At 41.0% G+C, this 19,429-nt stretch overlaps 1 protein-coding gene across 2 annotated transcripts in view; it reads right to left on the bottom strand.

Moving 5' to 3' along the window:
* fbn2b (fibrillin 2b) overlaps nucleotides 1–19,429 on the bottom strand; it is a 151,155-nt gene that overhangs the window by 70,729 nt on the left and 60,997 nt on the right. For both annotated transcript variants that reach the window (XM_030132057.1, XM_030132058.1), the window contains one exon: nucleotides 259–456. In XM_030132057.1, coding sequence (XP_029987917.1) covers nucleotides 259–456 — 198 coding nt within the window. The remainder of the gene's footprint in view (nucleotides 1–258; nucleotides 457–19,429) is intronic.

The raw sequence follows: 19,429 nt of genomic DNA, 5'->3' as shown, positions 1-19,429 counted from the left end.
TGATGCAGAAGATAATGGAGTGTCCACTACAGAGACAAAGAACACATCCAAAAAGGACATCTGATGCTGCTGAAAAGCAGACAAACTGCATTTTACCTTAATTATTTACACGTACTGATGGGATTAGTGGATCAAAAGTTATTAAACATTTTAGATAAGTAGATGGTTTAGGTCTTTGAGGGTTAAGTTCAGTAAAGCAGTATTTGTGCTTTGAGAAGAGAGATGAGAGATGGTGTTGTGTGAGTGCTTCCCTTTGACCTTGGCAGGCTCCAGTGCGGATGTTGGGGATGAAACCTCGTCTGCAAGGGTGGGGCTGGGCAGGGCACTGCTCACAGGGGTGACCCCAAGCTCGGCCAATGGTGGCGCAGCAGAGGGTCTTGGTGCAGACGATTCCACTGAGCTGACCCTGACACATCTGGTTGTTCACCTGAGTGAAACATGGCCCAGTCCTGTAGTCTGTGGTGGGAAAGAGGTAAGAATCCTTCGTTAGTTACGGATTTAGCATTTGATGGATTCAGTAATAAAAACAGAAAGTCATTTCCTCGAACACATCTGGTACACTATTAAATAAAACCAAACTGAGTGCACAGATGACAAATCTCATCTGTAAGAAAATTCCTTTGTGGGGAGAGGGCATATTTCCTTTTATACTTGATTAATCTAGCTTGTGGCCTTTTGTTCTAATAAAGAACAAAACAATAAAGCAAGAAGAACAAGTTTAACTGAAAAGAAAAAAAAAGAAAGCATAAAGAAGCAATAACTGGCACAGAATCAGAGGATGATTTAAGAGCAATGACTCACTGGATCTTTTAAACACTTCCTCACAGTTTAATTATTTTAAGTGTGGGTCAACAAACAGCTCACAAAGAGAAGCATTTACAAGAAGCAGGTTTTCACAAGAACCTAAGAGGAAGATGAGAACTGGTAGCAACGTAATACATTCTGCAAGGGCATTCCTATTAACTCTGCTCATATTCAAATGAAAAACATATCAGTGTCTGTTATAGACTGTACTTGGTCTACATGTTCTCATACTGCACTTCCAGTTGAACTGGCACTGACCCAGAAGGTCCAAGTGTCTGTTGTATTATAAGCAGGTGACGACAGTGTGGGCATCCAGAACAATTATCTCATGAAAATCTTTCAAATTAAATTGGTTTGACACCTCTTGGTCATTTTGCAAACATTCTTCACACAGCACATCAGTAATAATACATTCTGCACTTTTACTCTACCCGATCTTTACTGCAAACCCATTAAGAGCCCACAATGTCCTTATTTACAGTGATTAACTTACCTCTTTAGTGCACTTCTGTTTGACAGTGAAACTGTGGTGTAATCTTGTTAAATGCACTTCGCAAATCAGATACAATGAATGACCTCATGCTGAAACCACTTCAGCAATATGATGTTCGTCCTTTCAATCACATCATGCCTAATGATGGCCTCCCTTGTGGGAGAAACCCTTATTAAGTTCACTATAGTGGCGCCATGCTCAATATAGCATTCATTAAAAAAAGTAGATTGTTACATTGTCGCAGCAGAGATGAAAGACAAACTGCATGGTTGACTTGCCAAGGCTGTGACAGTGAAACATGGAGACAGAGGAATACAGATAGGAATCTGTGGTGGTGTCTGGCATTGGTAGTTCATTTCTAGACTTATTGCTCTTATTGGTTCCTTGTGATACATGAGCAGAGTGGAAGAGGTAGAAAGATTGAAGAAGAGAATAAAGTAGGTCAAAGTGACCATGCACAATGCAGATTTGGGGCTGGGGCCAGTTCTGCTTCTCATCCATCTGTCTTTATTTCTCCTTGCCCACTCTGAATCCTCCAGTCTGTCTGTCTACCATTCACTCTGGGCCTGTTATACAGCTGCAATTTCACCTCATATCGTCACGTAACCTGGCTGGCGGAGGAGAAGACTTCGCATGTGCTACATGTGTCAAATGATACTGAAGTATGTACATGCATACTTTTTGCCCCAGCGGGCAAAACACAAAGACATAAACTGCTTCTTGCCAAATATGCTGATGGTTGATATTACCTACCTGATGTGCACTATTTCAATCAGAAGAAAAATTAAAGCCGCAAGCGGCATCTAAAGGCCTTCGCCACGGGCACGTCCAGTAGAAGTATGTCTATCGTTCAGCAGGTGGCGCTCTAGCACCAAATTTCAATGTCTTCTGATAAATGGGTGTAGGCCTGGGAGATTGACAACTGATTCAAATTTGAGGCAAATCTTTGGTTTTATATCCAAACTAAAGAAATTTTAGTATAAGTAAATCTGTAGGGGGTGCTATGCAGCTAAAATTGAATTTCTTCCTTTGAATGGGTGTAGACCTGCGAGATTTACCACTGAGTCAAATTTGAGCCAAATCGGTGTTCGTATGTTTGAATTAATGCAATTTTCGTGAAGGTAAATTTGTAGGGGGCGCTATTTAGCGAAATGTCATTTTCTTTTGATAAATAGGTGTAGGCCTGGGAGATTGCCAACTGATTCAAATTTGAGCCAAATTGGTGTTTGTATGTCTAACGTGAAGTAATTTTCGTAAAGGTAAAATTGTAGGGGGCGCTATGGCACCGAATTTCAAATTTTTCTGATAAATGGGTGTAGGCCTGAGAGATAGACGTCTGTGTCAAATTTGAGCCAAATCGGTGTTCATATGTCCGAACTGAAGCAATTTTAATTAAAGCCGCAAGCGGCATCTAAAGGCCCTCGCCAAGGGCACGTCCAATGGAAGTATGCTCATCATTCAGCAGGTGGCACTGTAGCCCCAAATTTTGTGTCTTCTAATGAATGGGTTTAGGCCTGGGACATTGACAATTGATTTGAGACAAATCAGTGTTCGTATATCCGAACTGAACAAAATTTTGTATATATAAATCTGTAGGGGGCGCTATGAGCAAAAATTCAATTTGTTCCATTGAATGGGTGTAGGCCTGTGAGATGTACCACTGAGTCAAATTTGAGCCAAATCGGTGTTCGTATGTCTGAACTGATGCAATTTTCGTGAAGGTAAATTTGTAGGGGGCTCTACTGAGCGAAGTGGCAATTTCTTTTGATAAATGGGTGTAGGCCTGTGAGATTGACAACTGATTCAAATTTGAGCCAAATTGGTGTTCGCATGTCAAACGTGAAGTCATTTTCGTAAAGGTAACATTGTAGGGGGCGCTATGGCGCCGAATTTAAAATTTTTCTGATAAATGGGTGTAGGCCTGGGATATAGACGTCTGAGTCAAATTTGAGCCAAATTGGTGTTCGTATGTCCGAACTGAAGCAATTTTAATAAAAAATATTAAAAATTTTTGTAGGGGGCGCTGTAGTGCAAAATTTCAGTTTCTTTTGATAAATAGGTGTAGGCCTTTGAGACAGATGTCTGAGTCAAATTTGAGCCAAATCGGTGTTCGTATGTCCGAACTGATGTCATTTTTGTAAATGTACATTTGTAGGGGGCGCTATAGTGTGAAATTTAAATTTCTTTTAATAAATGGTTGTAGGCCTGGGAGATAGACGTCTGAGTCAAATTTCAGCCAAATCGGTGTTCGTACGTCTGAGCTGAAGCAATTTTTGTAATGGTAAATTCACGGAGAAACTTTGCAAAGTTTGCGACGTTGTCACACAAAAACGGTGACACCTCTCCAAAAAATTCGGCTAGCTTTTGATGCCCCACTTCTCTAGATACTGTACACCGATTTTGAGCTCATTTGGCCAAACGGCCAAGGAGGAGATAGTTAAAATACGACGTCAGCGAAAACGCTGACTCAGCATTTTGGAAATTTCAATCCAATATGGCCGACTAAGGGTTGGTTTAGGGGCGTGGCCATAATAATATTTTTTGTTTGTCTCCTCATGATGAATCTGTCTACCGATTTTCGTGGCTCTACGACAAACTTTATGTTGGACGCACTCCCATTGGCGCAATGCATTTCCACTTTTCAAGGGGGCGCTGCCGCAACATTTCTTTACCGACATCTACGAAACCTATATGTAAATTCAATTTCTCACTCTTCTGAATTTTAGGCAAAATTTGGTGAGTTTTCGTAAATGTTCAGAGGGTCAAAATTGAGCTCAAAGCGCAGGAGAAAGAAAAATTAAAACCGCAAGTGGCATCTAAAGGCCCTCACCACGGGCACGTCCAGTAGAAGTATGTCCATCGTTCAGCAGGTGGCACTCTAGCACCAAATTTCAATGTCTTCTGATGAATGGGTGTAGGCCTGGGAGATCGACAACTGATTAAAATTTGAGGAAAAATCTTTGTTTGTATGTCCGAACTAAAGAAAGTTTTGGATAAGTAAATCTGTAGGGGGCGCTATGCAGCTAAAAATTAAATTTGTTCCATTGAATGGGTGTAGGCCTGTGAGATGTACCACTGAGTCAAATTTGAGCCAAATCGGTGTTCGTATGTCTGAACTGATGCAATTTTCGTGAAGGTAAATTTGTAGGGGGCGCTACTGAGCGAAGTGGAAATTTCTTTTGATAAATGAGTGTAGGCCTGGGAGATTGAACACTGATTCAAATTTGAGCCAAATTGGTGTTCGCATGTCTAACGTGAAGTAATTTTCGTAAAGGTAACATTGTAGGGGGCGCTATGGTGCCGAATTTCAAATTTTTCTGATAAATGGGTGTAGGCCTGGGATATAGACAAGCGAAATGGCAATTTCTTTTAATAAATGGGTGTAGGCCTGGGAGATGGACAAGCGAAATGGCAATTTCTTTTGATAAATGGGTGTAGGCCTGGGAGATTGAGAACTGATTCAAATTTGAGCCAAATTGGTGTTCGCATGTCTAACGTGAAGTAATTTTCGTAAAGGTAACATTGTAGGGGGCGCTATGGCGCCGAATTTAAATTTTTTTCTGATAAATGGGTGTAGGCCTGGGATATAGACGTCTGAGTCAAATTTGAGCCAAATTGGTGTTCATATGTCCGAACTGAAGCAATTTTAATAAAAAATATTTAAAAATTTTTGTAGGGGGCGCTGTAGTGCAAAATTTCAGTTTCTTTTGATAAATAGGTGTAGGCCTTGGAGACAGATGTCTGAGTCAAATTTGAGCCAAATCGGTGTTCGTATGTCTGAGCTGAAGCAATTTTTGTGATGGTAAATTTTCAAAAAAACTTCGCAAAGTTTGCAACCTCGTCACACAAAAACGGTGATGCCGATTCAAAAAATTCGGCTAACTTTTGATTCCCCACTTCTCTAGATACTGTACACCGATTTTGAGCTCATTCGGCCAAACGGCTTAGTAGGAGATAGTTAAAATACAACTTCAGCGAAAACGCTGACTCAGCATTTTGGAAATTTCAATCCAATATGGCCGACAAAGGGTTGGTTTTGGGGCGTGGCCATAATAATATTTTTTGTTTGTCTCCTCATGATGAATCTGTCTACCGATTTTCGTGGCTCTACGACAAACTTTATGTTGGACGCGCTCCCATTGGCGCAATGCATTTCCACTTTTCAAGGGGGCGCTGCCGCAACATTTCTTTACTGACATCTATGAAACCTATATGTAAATTCAATTTCTCACACTTCTGAATTTTTGGCAAAATTTGGTGAGTTTTCGTAAATGTTCAGAGGGTCAAAATTGAGCTCAAAGCGCAGGAGAAAGAAAAATAAGACAAAAAAAAAAAAAATTAAAGCCGCAAGCGGCGTCTAAAGGCCCTCGCCACAAGCACGTCCAGTGGAAGTATGTCCATCGTTCAGCAGGTGGCACTCTAGCACCAAATTTCAGTGTCTTCTGATGAATTGGTGTAGGTCTGGGAGATTGACAACTGATTCAAATTTGAGGCAGATCTTTTTTCGTATGTCCAAACAAGAAATTTTTGTATAAGTAAATCTGTAGGGGGCGCTATGCAGCTAAAATTAAATTTCTTCTGTTGAATGGGGGTAGGCCTGCGAGATGTACCACTGAGTCAAATTTGAGCCAAATCGGTGTTCATATGTCCGAATTAATGCAATTTTCGTGAAGGTAAATTTGTAGGGGGCGCTACTGAGCGAAGTGGCATTTTCTTTTGATCAATGGGTGTAGGCCTGGGAGATTGACAACTGATTCAAATTTGAGCCAAATTGGTGTTCGCATGTCTAATATGAAGTAATGTTCGTATAGGTAAAATTGTAGGGGGCGCTATGGCACTGAATTTCAAATTTTTCTGATAAATCGGTGTAGGACTAGGAGATGGACATCTGAGTGAAATTTGAGCCAAATCGGTGTTCATATGTCCGAACTGAAGAAATTTTAATTAAAAAATATTAAAAATTTTTGTAGGGGGCGCTATAGTGCAAAATTTCAGTTTCTTTTGACAAGTACGTGTAGGCCTTGGAGACAGATGTCTGAGTCAAATTTGAGCCAAATCGGTGTTCGTATGTCCGAACTGATGTTATTTTTGTAAATGTACATTTGTATGGGGCGCTATAGTGCGAAATTTCAATTTCTTTTAATAAATGGGTGTAGGCCTGGGAGATGGACGTCTGAGTCAAATTTCAGCCAAATCGGTGTTTGTATGTCTAAGCTGAAGCAATTCTTGTGATGGTAAATTTTCGAAAAAACTTCGCAAATTTTGAAACCTCGTCACACAAAAGTGGTGATGCCAATTCCAAAAATTCAGCTAACTTTTGATGCCCCACTTCTCTAGATACTGTACACCGATTTTGAGCTCATTTGGCCAAACGGTTTAGTAGGAGATAGTTAAAATACAACGTTAGCGAAAACGCTGACTCAGCATTTTGGAAAATTCAATCCAATATGGCCGACAAAGGGTTCGTTTAGGGGCGTGGCCATAATAATATTTTTTGTTTGTCTCCTCATGATGAATCCGTGTACCGATTTTTGTGGCTCTACGAAAAACTTTATGTTGGATGCGCTCCCATTGGCGCAATGCATTTCCACTTTTCAAGGGGGCGCTGCCGCAACATTTCTTTATCGACATCTACGAAATCTATATGTAAATTCAATTTCTCACACTTCTGAATTTTAGGCAAAATTTGGTGAGTTTTCGTAAATGCTCAGAGGGTCAAAATTGAGCTCAAAGCGCAGGAGAAAGAAAAATAAGACAAAATTAAAGCCGTAAGTGGCATCCAAAGGCCCTCGCCAAGGGCACGTCCAGTGGAAGTATGCTCATCGTTCAGCAGGTGGTGCTGTAGCCCCAAATTTTGTGTCTTCTAATGAATGGGTTTAGGCCTGGGACATTGACAATTGATTTGAGACAAATCAGTGTTCGTATGTCCGAACTGAACAAAATTTTGTATATATAAATCTGTAGGGGGCGCTATGAGCAAAAATTCAATTTGTTCCATTGAATAGGTGTAGGCCTGTGAGATGTACCACTGAGTCAAATTTGAGCCAAATCGGTGTTCGTATGTCTGAACTGATGCAATTTTCGTGAAGGTAAATTTGTAGGGGGCGCTACTGAGCGAAGTGGCAATTTCTTTTGATAAATGAGTGTAGGCCTGGGAGATTGACAACTGATTCAAATTTGAAACAAATTGGTGTTCGCATGTCTAACGTGAAGTAATTTTCGTAAAGGTAACATTGTAGGGGGCGCTATGGCGCCGAATTTAAAATTTTTCTGATAAATGGGTGTAGGCCTGGGATATAGACGTCTGAGTCAAATTTGAGCCAAATTGGTGTTCGTATGTCCGAACTGAAGCAATTTTAATAAAAAATATTAAAAATTTTTGTAGGGGGCGCTGTAGTGCAAAATTTCAGTTTCTTTTGATAAATAGGTGTAGGCCTTTGAGACAGATGTCTGAGTCAAATTTGAGCCAAATCGGTGTTCGTATGTCCGAACTGATGTCATTTTTGTAAATGTACATATGTAGGGGGCGCTATAGTGCGAAATTTAAATTTCTTTTAATAAATGGGTGTAGGCCTGGGAGATGGACGTCTGAGTCAAATTTCAGCCAAATCGCTGTTCGTATGTCTGAGCTGAAGCAATTTTTATGATGGTAAATTTTCGAAAAAACTTCGCAAAGTTTGCAACCTTGTCACACAAAAACGGTGATGCCGATTCAAAAAATTCGGCTAACTTTTGATTCCCCACTTCTCTAGATACTGTACACCGATTTTGAGCTCATTCGGCCAAACGGCTTAGTAGGAGATAGTTAAAATACAACTTCAGCGAAAACGCTGACTCAGCATTTTGGAAATTTCAATCCAATATGGCCGACTAAGGGTTGGTTTAGGGGCGTGGCCATAATAATATTTTTTGTTTGTCTCCTCATGATGAATCTGTCTACCGATTTTTGTGGCTCTACGACAAACTTTATGTTGGACGCGCTCCCATTGGCGCAATGCATTTCCAATTTTCAAGGGGGCGCTGCCGCAACATTTCTTTACCGACATCTATGAAACCTATATGTAAATTCAATTTCTCACACTTCTGAATTTTAGGCAAAATTTGGTGAGTTTTCGTAAATGTTCAGAGGGTCAAAATTGAGCTCAAAGCGCAGGAGAAAGAAAAATAAGACAAAATAAATAAATAAATAAATAAAAATAATAATAATCTGAGCAAGAACAATATAGCCGTTTCTATGGCAACCACATATTTTCCCTTTTTTGAAAGTTCTCGAGGTCCCCCACATGTGTGTGGGGTCAAATGTCACCTGTCGTGCACTTACACACATGTGACTGACCCCGAGTGGGCGTGTCCCATTGACTCCCATTCATTCTGAGCAGGTGTAAATATGCGATTTGTGCACATGTCATGTACATCGTCGGAAAGGTCTCAGTGCTGTGAATGTGAATATGTGTGAGAGTGGCGACAGTGGCGAAAGGCGACCGCGTCACTGGCGATTTCGTCCCCATGCGCCCACTGCAGTCCCAATAGGCCCTGCGCCGGCTTTACTCGGCTCGGGCCTAACAAAAAAATATATGTATTAATAAAAATTTTTGTAGGGGGCACTGTAGTGCACAATTTCAGTTTCTTTTGACAAATAGGTGTAGGCCTTGGAGACAGATGTCTGAGTCACATTTAAGCCAAATCGGTGTTTGTATGTCCGAACTGATGTCATTTTGGTAAATGGACATTTGTAGGGGGCACTATAGCACGAAATTTCAATTTCTTTCAATAAATGGGTGTAGGCCTGGGAGATAGACGTCTGAGTCAAATTTCAGCCAAATCGGTGTTTGTATGTCTGAGCTGAAGCAATTTTTGTGATGGCAAATTTTCGAAAAATCTTCGCAAAGTTTGTAACCTCGTCGCACAAAAATGGTGACACCGATTCAAAAAATTCTGATAACTTTTGATGTCCCACTTCTCTAGATACTGTACACCAATTTTGAGCTCATTCGGCCAAACGGCTTAGTAGGAGATAGTTAAAATACAATGTCAGCGAAAATGCTGACTCAGCATTTTGGAAATTTCAATCCAATATGGCCGACTAAGGGTTGGCTTAGGGGCGTGGCCATAATAATACTTTTTGTTTGTCTCCTCATGATGAATCTGTGTACTGATTTTTGTGGCTCTACGACAAACTTTATGTTGGACAAGCTCCCATTGGCGCAATGCATTTCCACTTTTTAAGGGGGTGCTGCCGCAACATTTCTTTACCGACCTCTACGAAACCTATATGTAAATTCAATTTCTTGCACTTCTGAATTTTAGGCAAAATTTGGTGAGTTTTCGTAAATGTTCAGAGGGTCAAAATTGAGCTCAAAGAGCAGGAGAAAAATAAGAATCTGAGCAACAAGAACAATACAGCCGTTTCTATGGCAACCACATATTTGGCCTTATTTGAAAGCTCTCGAGCTCCCCCACATGTCTGTCTCAGTGCCGTGAATGTGAATATGTGTGAGAGTGGTGACAGTGGCGAAAGGCAACTGCGTCACTGGCGATTTCATCCCCATGCGCCCACTGCAGACTCAATAGGCCCTGCGCCGGCTTTACTCAGCTCGGGCCTAATACTCGGCTCGGGCCTAATAAATGAGAGGCTCATCTGTCTCCCAGATGCCAACAAAGACACTCCAATGCCTCACCATGACTGCACACTCATGAAATGTGTGTGAATCAAAATCATGAAAGAGAATTTATGTGCAGCAAAAAACACAATTCAAGCCAGTAAACTGCACAATCCATGTGTTACAACATGAAGGTGCAGATGCATGTGCACATATGTAATGGAAGTAAATGTATTGTATGTGTCCAAACACAGGCACAGACAGGTTGGGACAAGAGAGCAATCCAACGTCCTGACTCGTCCAGCTGACAACATTCGGAAACAATTTTGTCCAATTAGTGTCCAAATTGCTCAATAGATCAAAAACAGTGAGCCAATTCCTCTCCTCAATCCTCTTTCCATCCCTAACCCCTCCCTTCATCCCCTGTTAGTACCCTCAGTTTTCTCATCCAGACAGTTCTGCTTTCATTCATAAACACTATGTTATGTGTGACATCCACAAAACATCACAATGAATTAAGTCCTTTTCCTCCCATAAGAAAAAGCTGTTGGAGTCCACTTTTGTACTGACTTCAGATCATAATAGCTCCTGTTTCTGTTGTAGTGCTTGCTCCACTACCAGGCTTTGATCTTGGGGTTGTCTCAATCTTGAATATATATTTATTCTGCTTGGGTCTTTGACAAAGAAGAGTTTGGATTCTATTTTAAGATCAGTCAAGTCCACAAGTGCAGGGATCTCACTCAACTACATAGTCTATTAAAGCCGCAAGCGGCATCTAAAGGCCCTCACCAAGGGCACGTCCAGTAGAAGTATGCTCATCGTTCAGCAGGTGGCGCTCTAGCACCAAATTTCAATGTCTTCTAATGAATGGGTGTAGGCCTGGGAGATTGACAATTGACTCAAACTTGAGACAAATCAGTGTCAGTATGTCCGAACTGAACATATTTTTGTATAAATAAATCTGTAGGGGGCGTTATGGAGCCAAAATTCAATTTGTTCCATTGAATGGGTGTAGGCCTGCGAGATGTGCCACTGAGTCAAATTTGAGCCAAATATGTGTTTGTATGTCTGAAGTAAAGTAATTTTCGTAAAGGTAAAATTGTAGGGGGCGCTATAGCGCCAAATGGCAATGTTTTCTTATATATGAATGTAGGCCTGAGAGATCGACATCTGAGTCAAATTTGAGCCAAATCGGTGTTCGTATGTCCAAACTGAAGCAATGTTGCTAAAAAAAAATTTTTTTAAACTTGTAGGGGGCGCTGTATTGCGAAATTTCAGTTTATTTTGACAAATAGGTGTAGGCCTGGGAGACAGATGTCTGAGTCAAATGTGAGCCAAATTGGTGTTCGTATCTCCGAACTGATGTCATTTTTTAAATGTACACTTGTAGGAGGCGCTATAGTGCGAAATTTCAATTTTTTTTTATAAAATGGGTGTAGGCCTGGGAGATGGACGTCTGAGTCAAATTTGAGCCAAATCGGTGTTTGTATGTCTGAGCTGAAGCAATTTTTGTAATGTTAAATTCGCGAAGAAACTTTGCAAAGTTTGCGACGTCGTCACACAAAAACGGTTACACCAATCCAAAAAATAACTTTTGATGCCCCACTTCTCTAGATACTGATTCTGATGAATGGGCGTAGGCCTGGGAGATTTACAATTGATTCAAATTTGAGCCAAATCGGTGTTCATATGTCTGAATTAATGCAATTTTCGTGAAGGTAAATTTGTAGGGGGTGCTACTGAGCGACATGGCAATTTCTTCTGATAAATGGGTTTAGGCCTGGGAGATTGACAACTGATTCAAATTTGAGCCAAATTGGTGTTCGTATATCTGAAGTGAAGTAATTTTCGTAAAGGTAAATTTGTAGGGGGCGCTATGGCACCAAATTTCAAATTTTTCTGATAAATGGGTGTAGGCCTGGGAGATAGACATCTGAGTCAAATCTGAGCCAAATCGGTGTTTGTATGTCCGAACTGAAGCAATTTTAATAAAAAAATATAAAAAAATTTTGGAGGGGGCGCTGTAGTGCAAAATTTCAGTTTCTTTTGACAAATAGGTGTAGGCCTGGGAGACAGATGTCTGAGTCAAATTTCAGCCAAATCAGTGTTTGTATGTCCGAACTGATTTCATTTTTGTAAATGTACATTTGTAGGGGGCGCTATAGTGCGGAATTTCAATTTCTTTTAATAAATGGGTGTAGGCCTGGGAGATGGACGTCTGAGTCAAATTTCAGCCAAATCGGTGTTTGTATGTCTGAGCTGAAGCAAATTTTGCACATTTCTGAATTTTGTGCAAAATTTGGTGAGTTTTCATAAATGTTCAGGGGGTCAAAACTGAGCTCAAAGCGCAGGAGAAAGAAAAAATAAATAAATAAATAAATAAATAAAAAAATAATAATAATCTGAGCAAGAACAATATAGCCGTTTCTATGGCAACCACGTATTTTCCCTTTTTTGAAAGTTCTCGAGGTCCCCCACATGTGTGTGGGGTCAGATGTCACGTGTCGTGCACTTACACCCACGTGACTAACCCCGAGTGTGCGTGTCCCATTGACTCCCATTCATTCTGAGCAGGTGTAAATATGCGATTTGTGCACATGTCATATACATCGTCGGAAAGGTCTCAGTGCCGTGAATGTGAAAATGTGTGAGAGTGGCGACAGTGGCGAAAGGCGACCGCGTCACTGGCGATTTTGTCCCCATACGCCCACTGCAGACTCAATAGGCCCTGCGCCGGCTTTACTGGGCTCGGGCCTAAATATTAAAAATTTTTGTAGGGGGCGCTGTAGTGCAAAATTTCAGTTTCTTTTGACAAATAGGTGTAGGCCTGGGAGACAGATGTCTGAGTTAAATTTGAGCCAAATTGGTGTTCGTATGTCCGAACTGATGCCATTTTTGTAAATGTACATTTGTAGGGGGCGCTATAGTGCGAAATTTCAATTTCCTTTAATAAATGGGTGTAGGCCTGGGAGATAGACGTCTGAGTCAAATTTGAGCCAAATCAGTGTTTGTATGTCTGAGCTGAAGCAATTTTTGTGATGGTAAATTCCCGAAAACACTTCGCAATGTTTTCAACCTCGTCGCACAAAAACGGTGACACCGATTCAAAAAATTCGGCTAACTTTTGATGCCCCACTTCTCTAGATACTGTACACCGATTTTGAGCTCATTTGGCCAAACAGCTTAGTAGGAGATAGTTAAAATACGACATCAGCAAAAATGCTGACTCAGCATTTTGGAAATTTCAATCCAATATGGCCGACTAAGGGTGGGTTTAGGGGCGTGGCCACAATAATATTTTTTGTTTGTGTCCTCATGATGAATCTGTGCACCGATTTTTGTGGTTCTACGACAAACTTTATGTTGGACACGCTCCCATTGACGTAATGCATTTCCACTTTTCAAGGGGGCGCTGCAGCAACATTTCTTTACCGACATCTCTGAAACCTATATGTAAATTCAATTTTGCACATTTCTGAATTTTGTGCAAAATTTGGTGAGTTTTCATAAATGTTCAAGGGGTCAAAATTGAGCTCAAAGCGCAGGAGAAAGAAAAAAAATAAATAATAAATAAAAATTAAAGCCGCAAGCGGCATCTAAAGGCCCTCGCAAAGGGCACGTCCAATGGAAGTATGCTCATCGTTCAGCAGGTGGCGCTCTAGCCCCAAATTTTGTGTCTTCTAATGAATGGGTTTAGGCCTGGGACACTGACAATTGATTTGAGACAAATCAGTGTTCGTATGTCCGAACTGAACAAAATTTTGTATATATAAATCTGTAGGGGGCGCTATGAGCAAAAATTCAATTTGTTCCATTGAATAGGTGTAGGCCTGTGAGATGTACCACTGAGTCAAATTTGAGCCAAATCGGTGTTCGTATGTCTGAACTGATGCAATTTTCGTGAAGGTAAATTTGTAGGGGGCGCTACTGAGCGAAGTGGCAATTTCTTTTGATAAATGGGTGTAGGCCTGGGAGATTGACAACTGATTCAAATTTGAGCCAAATTGGTGTTCGCATGTCTAACGTGAAGTAATTTTCGTAAAGGTAACATTGTAGGGGGTGCTATGGCGCCGAATTTAAAATTTTTCTGATAAATGGGTGTAGGCCTGGGATATAAACGTCTGAGTCAAATTTGAGCCAAATTGGTGTTCGTATGTCCGAACTGAAGCAATTTTAATAAAAAATATTAAAAATTTTTGTAGGGGGCGCTGTAGTGCAAAATTTCAGTTTCTCTTGATAAATAGGTGTAGGCCTTTGAGACAGATGTCTGAGTTAAATTTGAGCCAAATTGGTGTTCGTATGTCCGAACTGATGCCATTTTTGTAAATGTACATTTGTAGGGGGCGCTATAGTGCGAAATTTCAATTTCCTTTAATAAATGGGTGTAGGCCTGGGAGATAGACGTCTGAGTCAAATTTGAGCCAAATCAGTGTTTGTATGTCTGAGCTGAAGCAATTTTTGTGATGGTAAATTCCCGAAAACACTTCGCAATGTTTTCAACCTCGTCGCACAAAAACGGTGACACCGATTCAAAAAATTCGGCTAACTTTTGATGCCCCACTTCTCTAGATACTGTACACCGATTTTGAGCTCATTTGGCCAAACAGCTTAGTAGGAGATAGTTAAAATACAACGTCAGCAAAAATGCTGACTCAGCATTTTGGAAATTTCAATCCAATATGGCCGACTAAGGGTGGGTTTAGGGGCGTGGCCACAATAATATTTTTTGTTTGTGTCCTCATGATGAATCTGTGTACCGATTTTTGTGGTTCTACGACAAACTTTATGTTGGACACGCTCCCATTGACGTAATGCATTTCCACTTTTCAAGGGGGCGCTGCAGCAACATTTCTTTACCGACATCTCTGAAACCTATATGTAAATTCAATTTTGCACATTTCTGAATTTTGTGCAAAATTTGGTGAGTTTTCATAAATGTTCAAGGGGTCAAAATTGAGCTCAAAGCGCAGGAGAAAGAAAAAAAATAAATAATAAATAAAAATTAAAGCCGCAAGCGGCATCTAAAGGCCCTCGCAAAGGGCACGTCCAATGGAAGTATGCTCATCGTTCAGCAGGTGGCGCTCTAGCCCCAAATTTTGTGTCTTCTAATGAATGGGTTTAGGCCTGGGACACTGACAATTGATTTGAGACAAATCAGTGTTCGTATGTCCGAACTGAACAAAATTTTGTATATATAAATCTGTAGGGGGCGCTATGAGCAAAAATTCAATTTGTTCCATTGAATAGGTGTAGGCCTGTGAGATGTACCACTGAGTCAAATTTGAGCCAAATCGGTGTTCGTATGTCTGAACTGATGCAATTTTCGTGAAGGTAAATTTGTAGGGGGCGCTACTGAGCGAAGTGGCAATTTCTTTTGATAAATGGGTGTAGGCCTGGGAGATTGACAACTGATTCAAATTTGAGCCAAATTGGTGTTCGCATGTCTAACGTGAAGTAATTTTCGTAAAGGTAACATTGTAGGGGGTGCTATGGCGCCGAATTTAAAATTTTTCTGATAAATGGGTGTAGGCCTGGGATATAAACGTCTGAGTCAAATTTGAGCCAAATTGGTGTTCGTATGTCCGAACTGAAGCAATTTTAATAAAAAATATTAAAAATTTTTGTAGGGGGCGCTGTAGTGCAAAATTTCAGTTTCTCTTGATAAATAGGTGTAGGCCTTTGAGACAGATGTCTGAGTCAAATTTGAGCCAAATCGGTGTTCGTATGTCCGAACTGATGTCATTTTTGTAAATGTACATTTGTAGGGGGCGCTATAGTGCAAAATTTCAATTTCTTTTAATAAATGGGTGTAGGCCTGGGAGATGGACGTCTGAGTCAAATTTCAGTGAAATCGCTGTTCGTATGTCTGAGCTGAAGCAATTTTTATGATGGTAAATTTTCGAAAAAACTTCGCACAATTTGCAACCTCGTCACACAAAAACGGTGATGCCGATTCAAAAAATTCGGCTAACTTTTTATGCCCCACTTCTCTAGATACTGTACTTCGATTTTGAGCTCATTCGGCCAAACGGCTTAGTAGGAGATAGTTAAAATACAACTTCAGCGAAAACACTGACTCAGCATTTTGGAAAATTCAATCCAATATGGCCGACTAAGGGTTGGTTTAGGGGCGTGGCCATAAAATATATTTTTTTTGTCTCCTCATGATGAATCTGTCTACCGATTTTCGTGGCTCTACGACAAACTTTATGTTGGACGCGCTCCCATTGGCGCAATGCATTTGCACTTTTCAAGGGGGCGCTGCCGCAACATTTCTTTACCGACATCTACGAAACCTATATGTAAATTCAATTTCTCACACTTCTGAATTTTAGGCAAAATTTGGTGAGTTTTCGTGAATGTTCAGAGGATCAAAATTGAGCTCAAAGCGCAGGAGAAAGAAAAATAAGACAAAAATAAATAAATAAATAAATAAAAATAATAATAATCTGAGCAAGAACAATATACGTTTCTATGGCAACCACATATTTTCTGACCCCACATGTGTGTGGGGTCAGATGTCACCTGTCGTGCACTTACACACATGTGACTGACCCCGAGTGGGCGTGTCCCATTGACTCCCATTCATTCTGAGCAGGTGTAAATATGCGATTTGTGCACATGTCATATACATCGTCGGAAAGGTCTCAGTGCCGTGAATGTGAATATGTGTGAGAGTGGCGACAGTGGCGAAAGGTGACCGCGTCACTGGCGATTTTGTCCCCATGTGCCCACTGCAGACTCAATAGGCCCTGCGCCGGCTTTACTCGGCTCGGGCCTAATAATAAGAATCTGAGCAAGAACAATATAGCCGTTTCTATGGCAACCACGTATTTGGCCTTATGTCAAAGCTCTCGAGGTCCCCCACATGTCTGTGGGGTCAGATGTCACGTGTCGTGCACTTACACCCACGTGACTGACCGCGACTGGGCGTGTCCCATTGACTCCCATTCATTCTGAGCAGGTGTAAATATGCGATTTGTGCACGTCATATACATCGTCGGAAAGGTCTCAGTGCCGTGAATGTGAATATGTGTGAGAGTGGCGACAGTGGCGAAAGGCGACCGCGTCACTGGTGATTTTGTCCCCATGCGCCCACTGCAGACTCAATAGGCCCTGCGCCGGCTTTACTCGGCTCGGGCCTAATAAATAAATAAAGAAAAATAAATAAAGACAAATAATAAGAATCTGAGCAAGAACAATATAGCCGTTTCTATGGCAACCACATATTTGGCCTTATGTGAAAGCTCTCGAGGTCCCCCACATGTCTGTGGGGTCAGATGTCACGTGTCGTGCACTTACACCCACATGACTGACCCCGAGTGGGCGTGTCCCATTGACTCCCATTCATTCTGAGCAGGTGTAAATATGCGACTTGTGCACATGTCATATACATCTTCGGAAAGGTCTCAGTGCCGTGAATGTGAATATGTGTGAGAGTGGCGACAGTGGAGAAAGGCGACCGCGTCACTGGCGATTTTGTCCCCATGCGCCCACTGCAGACTCAATAGGCCCTGCGCCGGCTTTACTCGGCTCGGGCCTAATAATAAGAATCTGAGCAAGAACAATATAGCCGTTTCTATGGCAACCACGTATTTGGCCTTATGTCAAAGCTCTCGAGGTCCCCCACATGTCTGTGGGGTCAGAGGTCACGTGTCGTGCACTTACACCCACATGACTGACCGCGACTGGGCGTGTCCCATTGACTCCCATTCATTCTGAGCAGGTGTAAATATGCGATTTGTGCACGTCATATACATCGTCGGAAAGGTCTCAGTGCCGTGAATGTGAATATGTGTGAGAGTGGCGACAGTGGCGAAAGGCGACCGCGCCACTGGCGATTTTGTCCCCATGTGCCCACTGCAGAGTCAATAGGCCCTGCGCCGGCTTTACTCGGCTCGGGCCTAAATATATTTGTTCATTACTGAGATTCGATAAAAAAAAAAAAAAGAAAAAAAATTCTGTTTCAAATGCAAAGAACTTGATGATTTGATATTTTAGGAGAAGAAGCTGTGTTTGTCCAGAAGACAGTGGCTAAACCTTATGCCATGAAATCAGAAAAGTTCATCTGTAACAGTGTTGTCCAATAAAAAAAGTTTAAATTCGGCAGTGCAATGGTTAATATGATTAACCGTTCTGTGTATGAGTCTCATCTCTCTGAACAAACTGTTTGATTACCTCAACCATTAATTCTATGTCAGTGTTATTGTCAGAAAGTGGTTCGGCCATGTAACACCATATCAATCACATTCTTGTCATTGCCAGCTTAGCACTTTTGTTGCCAGATTTACCCACTTTTCAGACTTACCGTCTGAATGTAGCTTCAGATTTAGCGACTTTTTAGACTACACAAATTTAGCTACTTTAAAAATGTGTTCGGAAACTTTTATCATCTTTTGTAAAGTGACTCAAACACTAAAACATACATATTTTCCTCTAAACGACACCAAATGATTTAGTGTCCCAGTCAGTCCACGGTCTGTCTGCCTAGCTGCAAAAGGTAGTGTTTCCAGCCTAGACACATTGTTGGTATATTTTGTGATTTTTCAGACCCCACTAGAGACTACTCATCAAAAAAGCCACAAGTGACAAATCTATCCCCTTTTTCTGGTGTTATTGGAGACTTTTGGAGACTCTGACGTGAAAACACATATCGTTGTTTGCCTAAAACAAAACACTGCACTGAATATGAATCAGTCCCACTGACATTGACAGTTTTCTCTATTGTCTCTTTTTGGTCCATTTCAACTATTAATGTAGACTAAAAATTAAAAATGTTCTGGTTATAAATGTTCATGTATTACTGTGACTTGTTGTAGTCTCCTAAGTGGAGGTTAAACATAACGTGCCCGCACTTGAAAACAATCGGCCCTCCATGCCAAAATTTTTTTCACATACAGATGGACGGAAGAATGCCGGATGCCCCCCCGCCCCCTCATTCCGGACCTCAGTTCATAATTCTACAAGTAACATGACGGACCTGTATAGGGCTGGGTATCACGGCCAATTTCCTTAATTGATTCCATTTCAGGTTCTGAATTGATTAATCAACTTCAACTTTCAACTTTATTTATCCTTAGGAAAGGAAATTGTGCAGCAGGGACCATAAACACATGAGCACATACACAAAAACACATACACAGAAACAGCACCACCAGATGCCACCCCAATAAAATTACACAATACAGAACAATACACAATGGAGCGACTCCCTTCCCAACACAAGTGAAAAAGGTCCAATAGGGCAATACACAAGTTAACTGCCATAATGGCTATGAGCATTAAAAAATAAATAATTATATAAAAAAATAAATAAATAAATTTGACACAAAAAAATTCTAGATATCAGCTACGTGAATTCAGATTCCTAAAAGCCACAGGAATAAAGGAATCCCTAGCCTGTCTCAATTGAGGAGGCCTAAAACAGCAACCAGGGGCAAACAAATTAAACTCCCCAAAAAGTGGGTGATCAGGGCAGTTTAAAATTTGTTTGACCTTACTGCTGACCCGTTTAACATACATGTCCTGCTCC

The sequence above is a fragment of the Sphaeramia orbicularis genome, chromosome 4, assembly GCF_902148855.1.
Source record: "Sphaeramia orbicularis chromosome 4, fSphaOr1.1, whole genome shotgun sequence".
Classification (NCBI taxonomy): Eukaryota; Metazoa; Chordata; class Actinopteri; order Kurtiformes; family Apogonidae; genus Sphaeramia; species Sphaeramia orbicularis.
The sequence above is the reverse complement of the archived record's forward strand: the minus strand, read 5'-3'. Positions and strand labels throughout refer to the sequence as shown.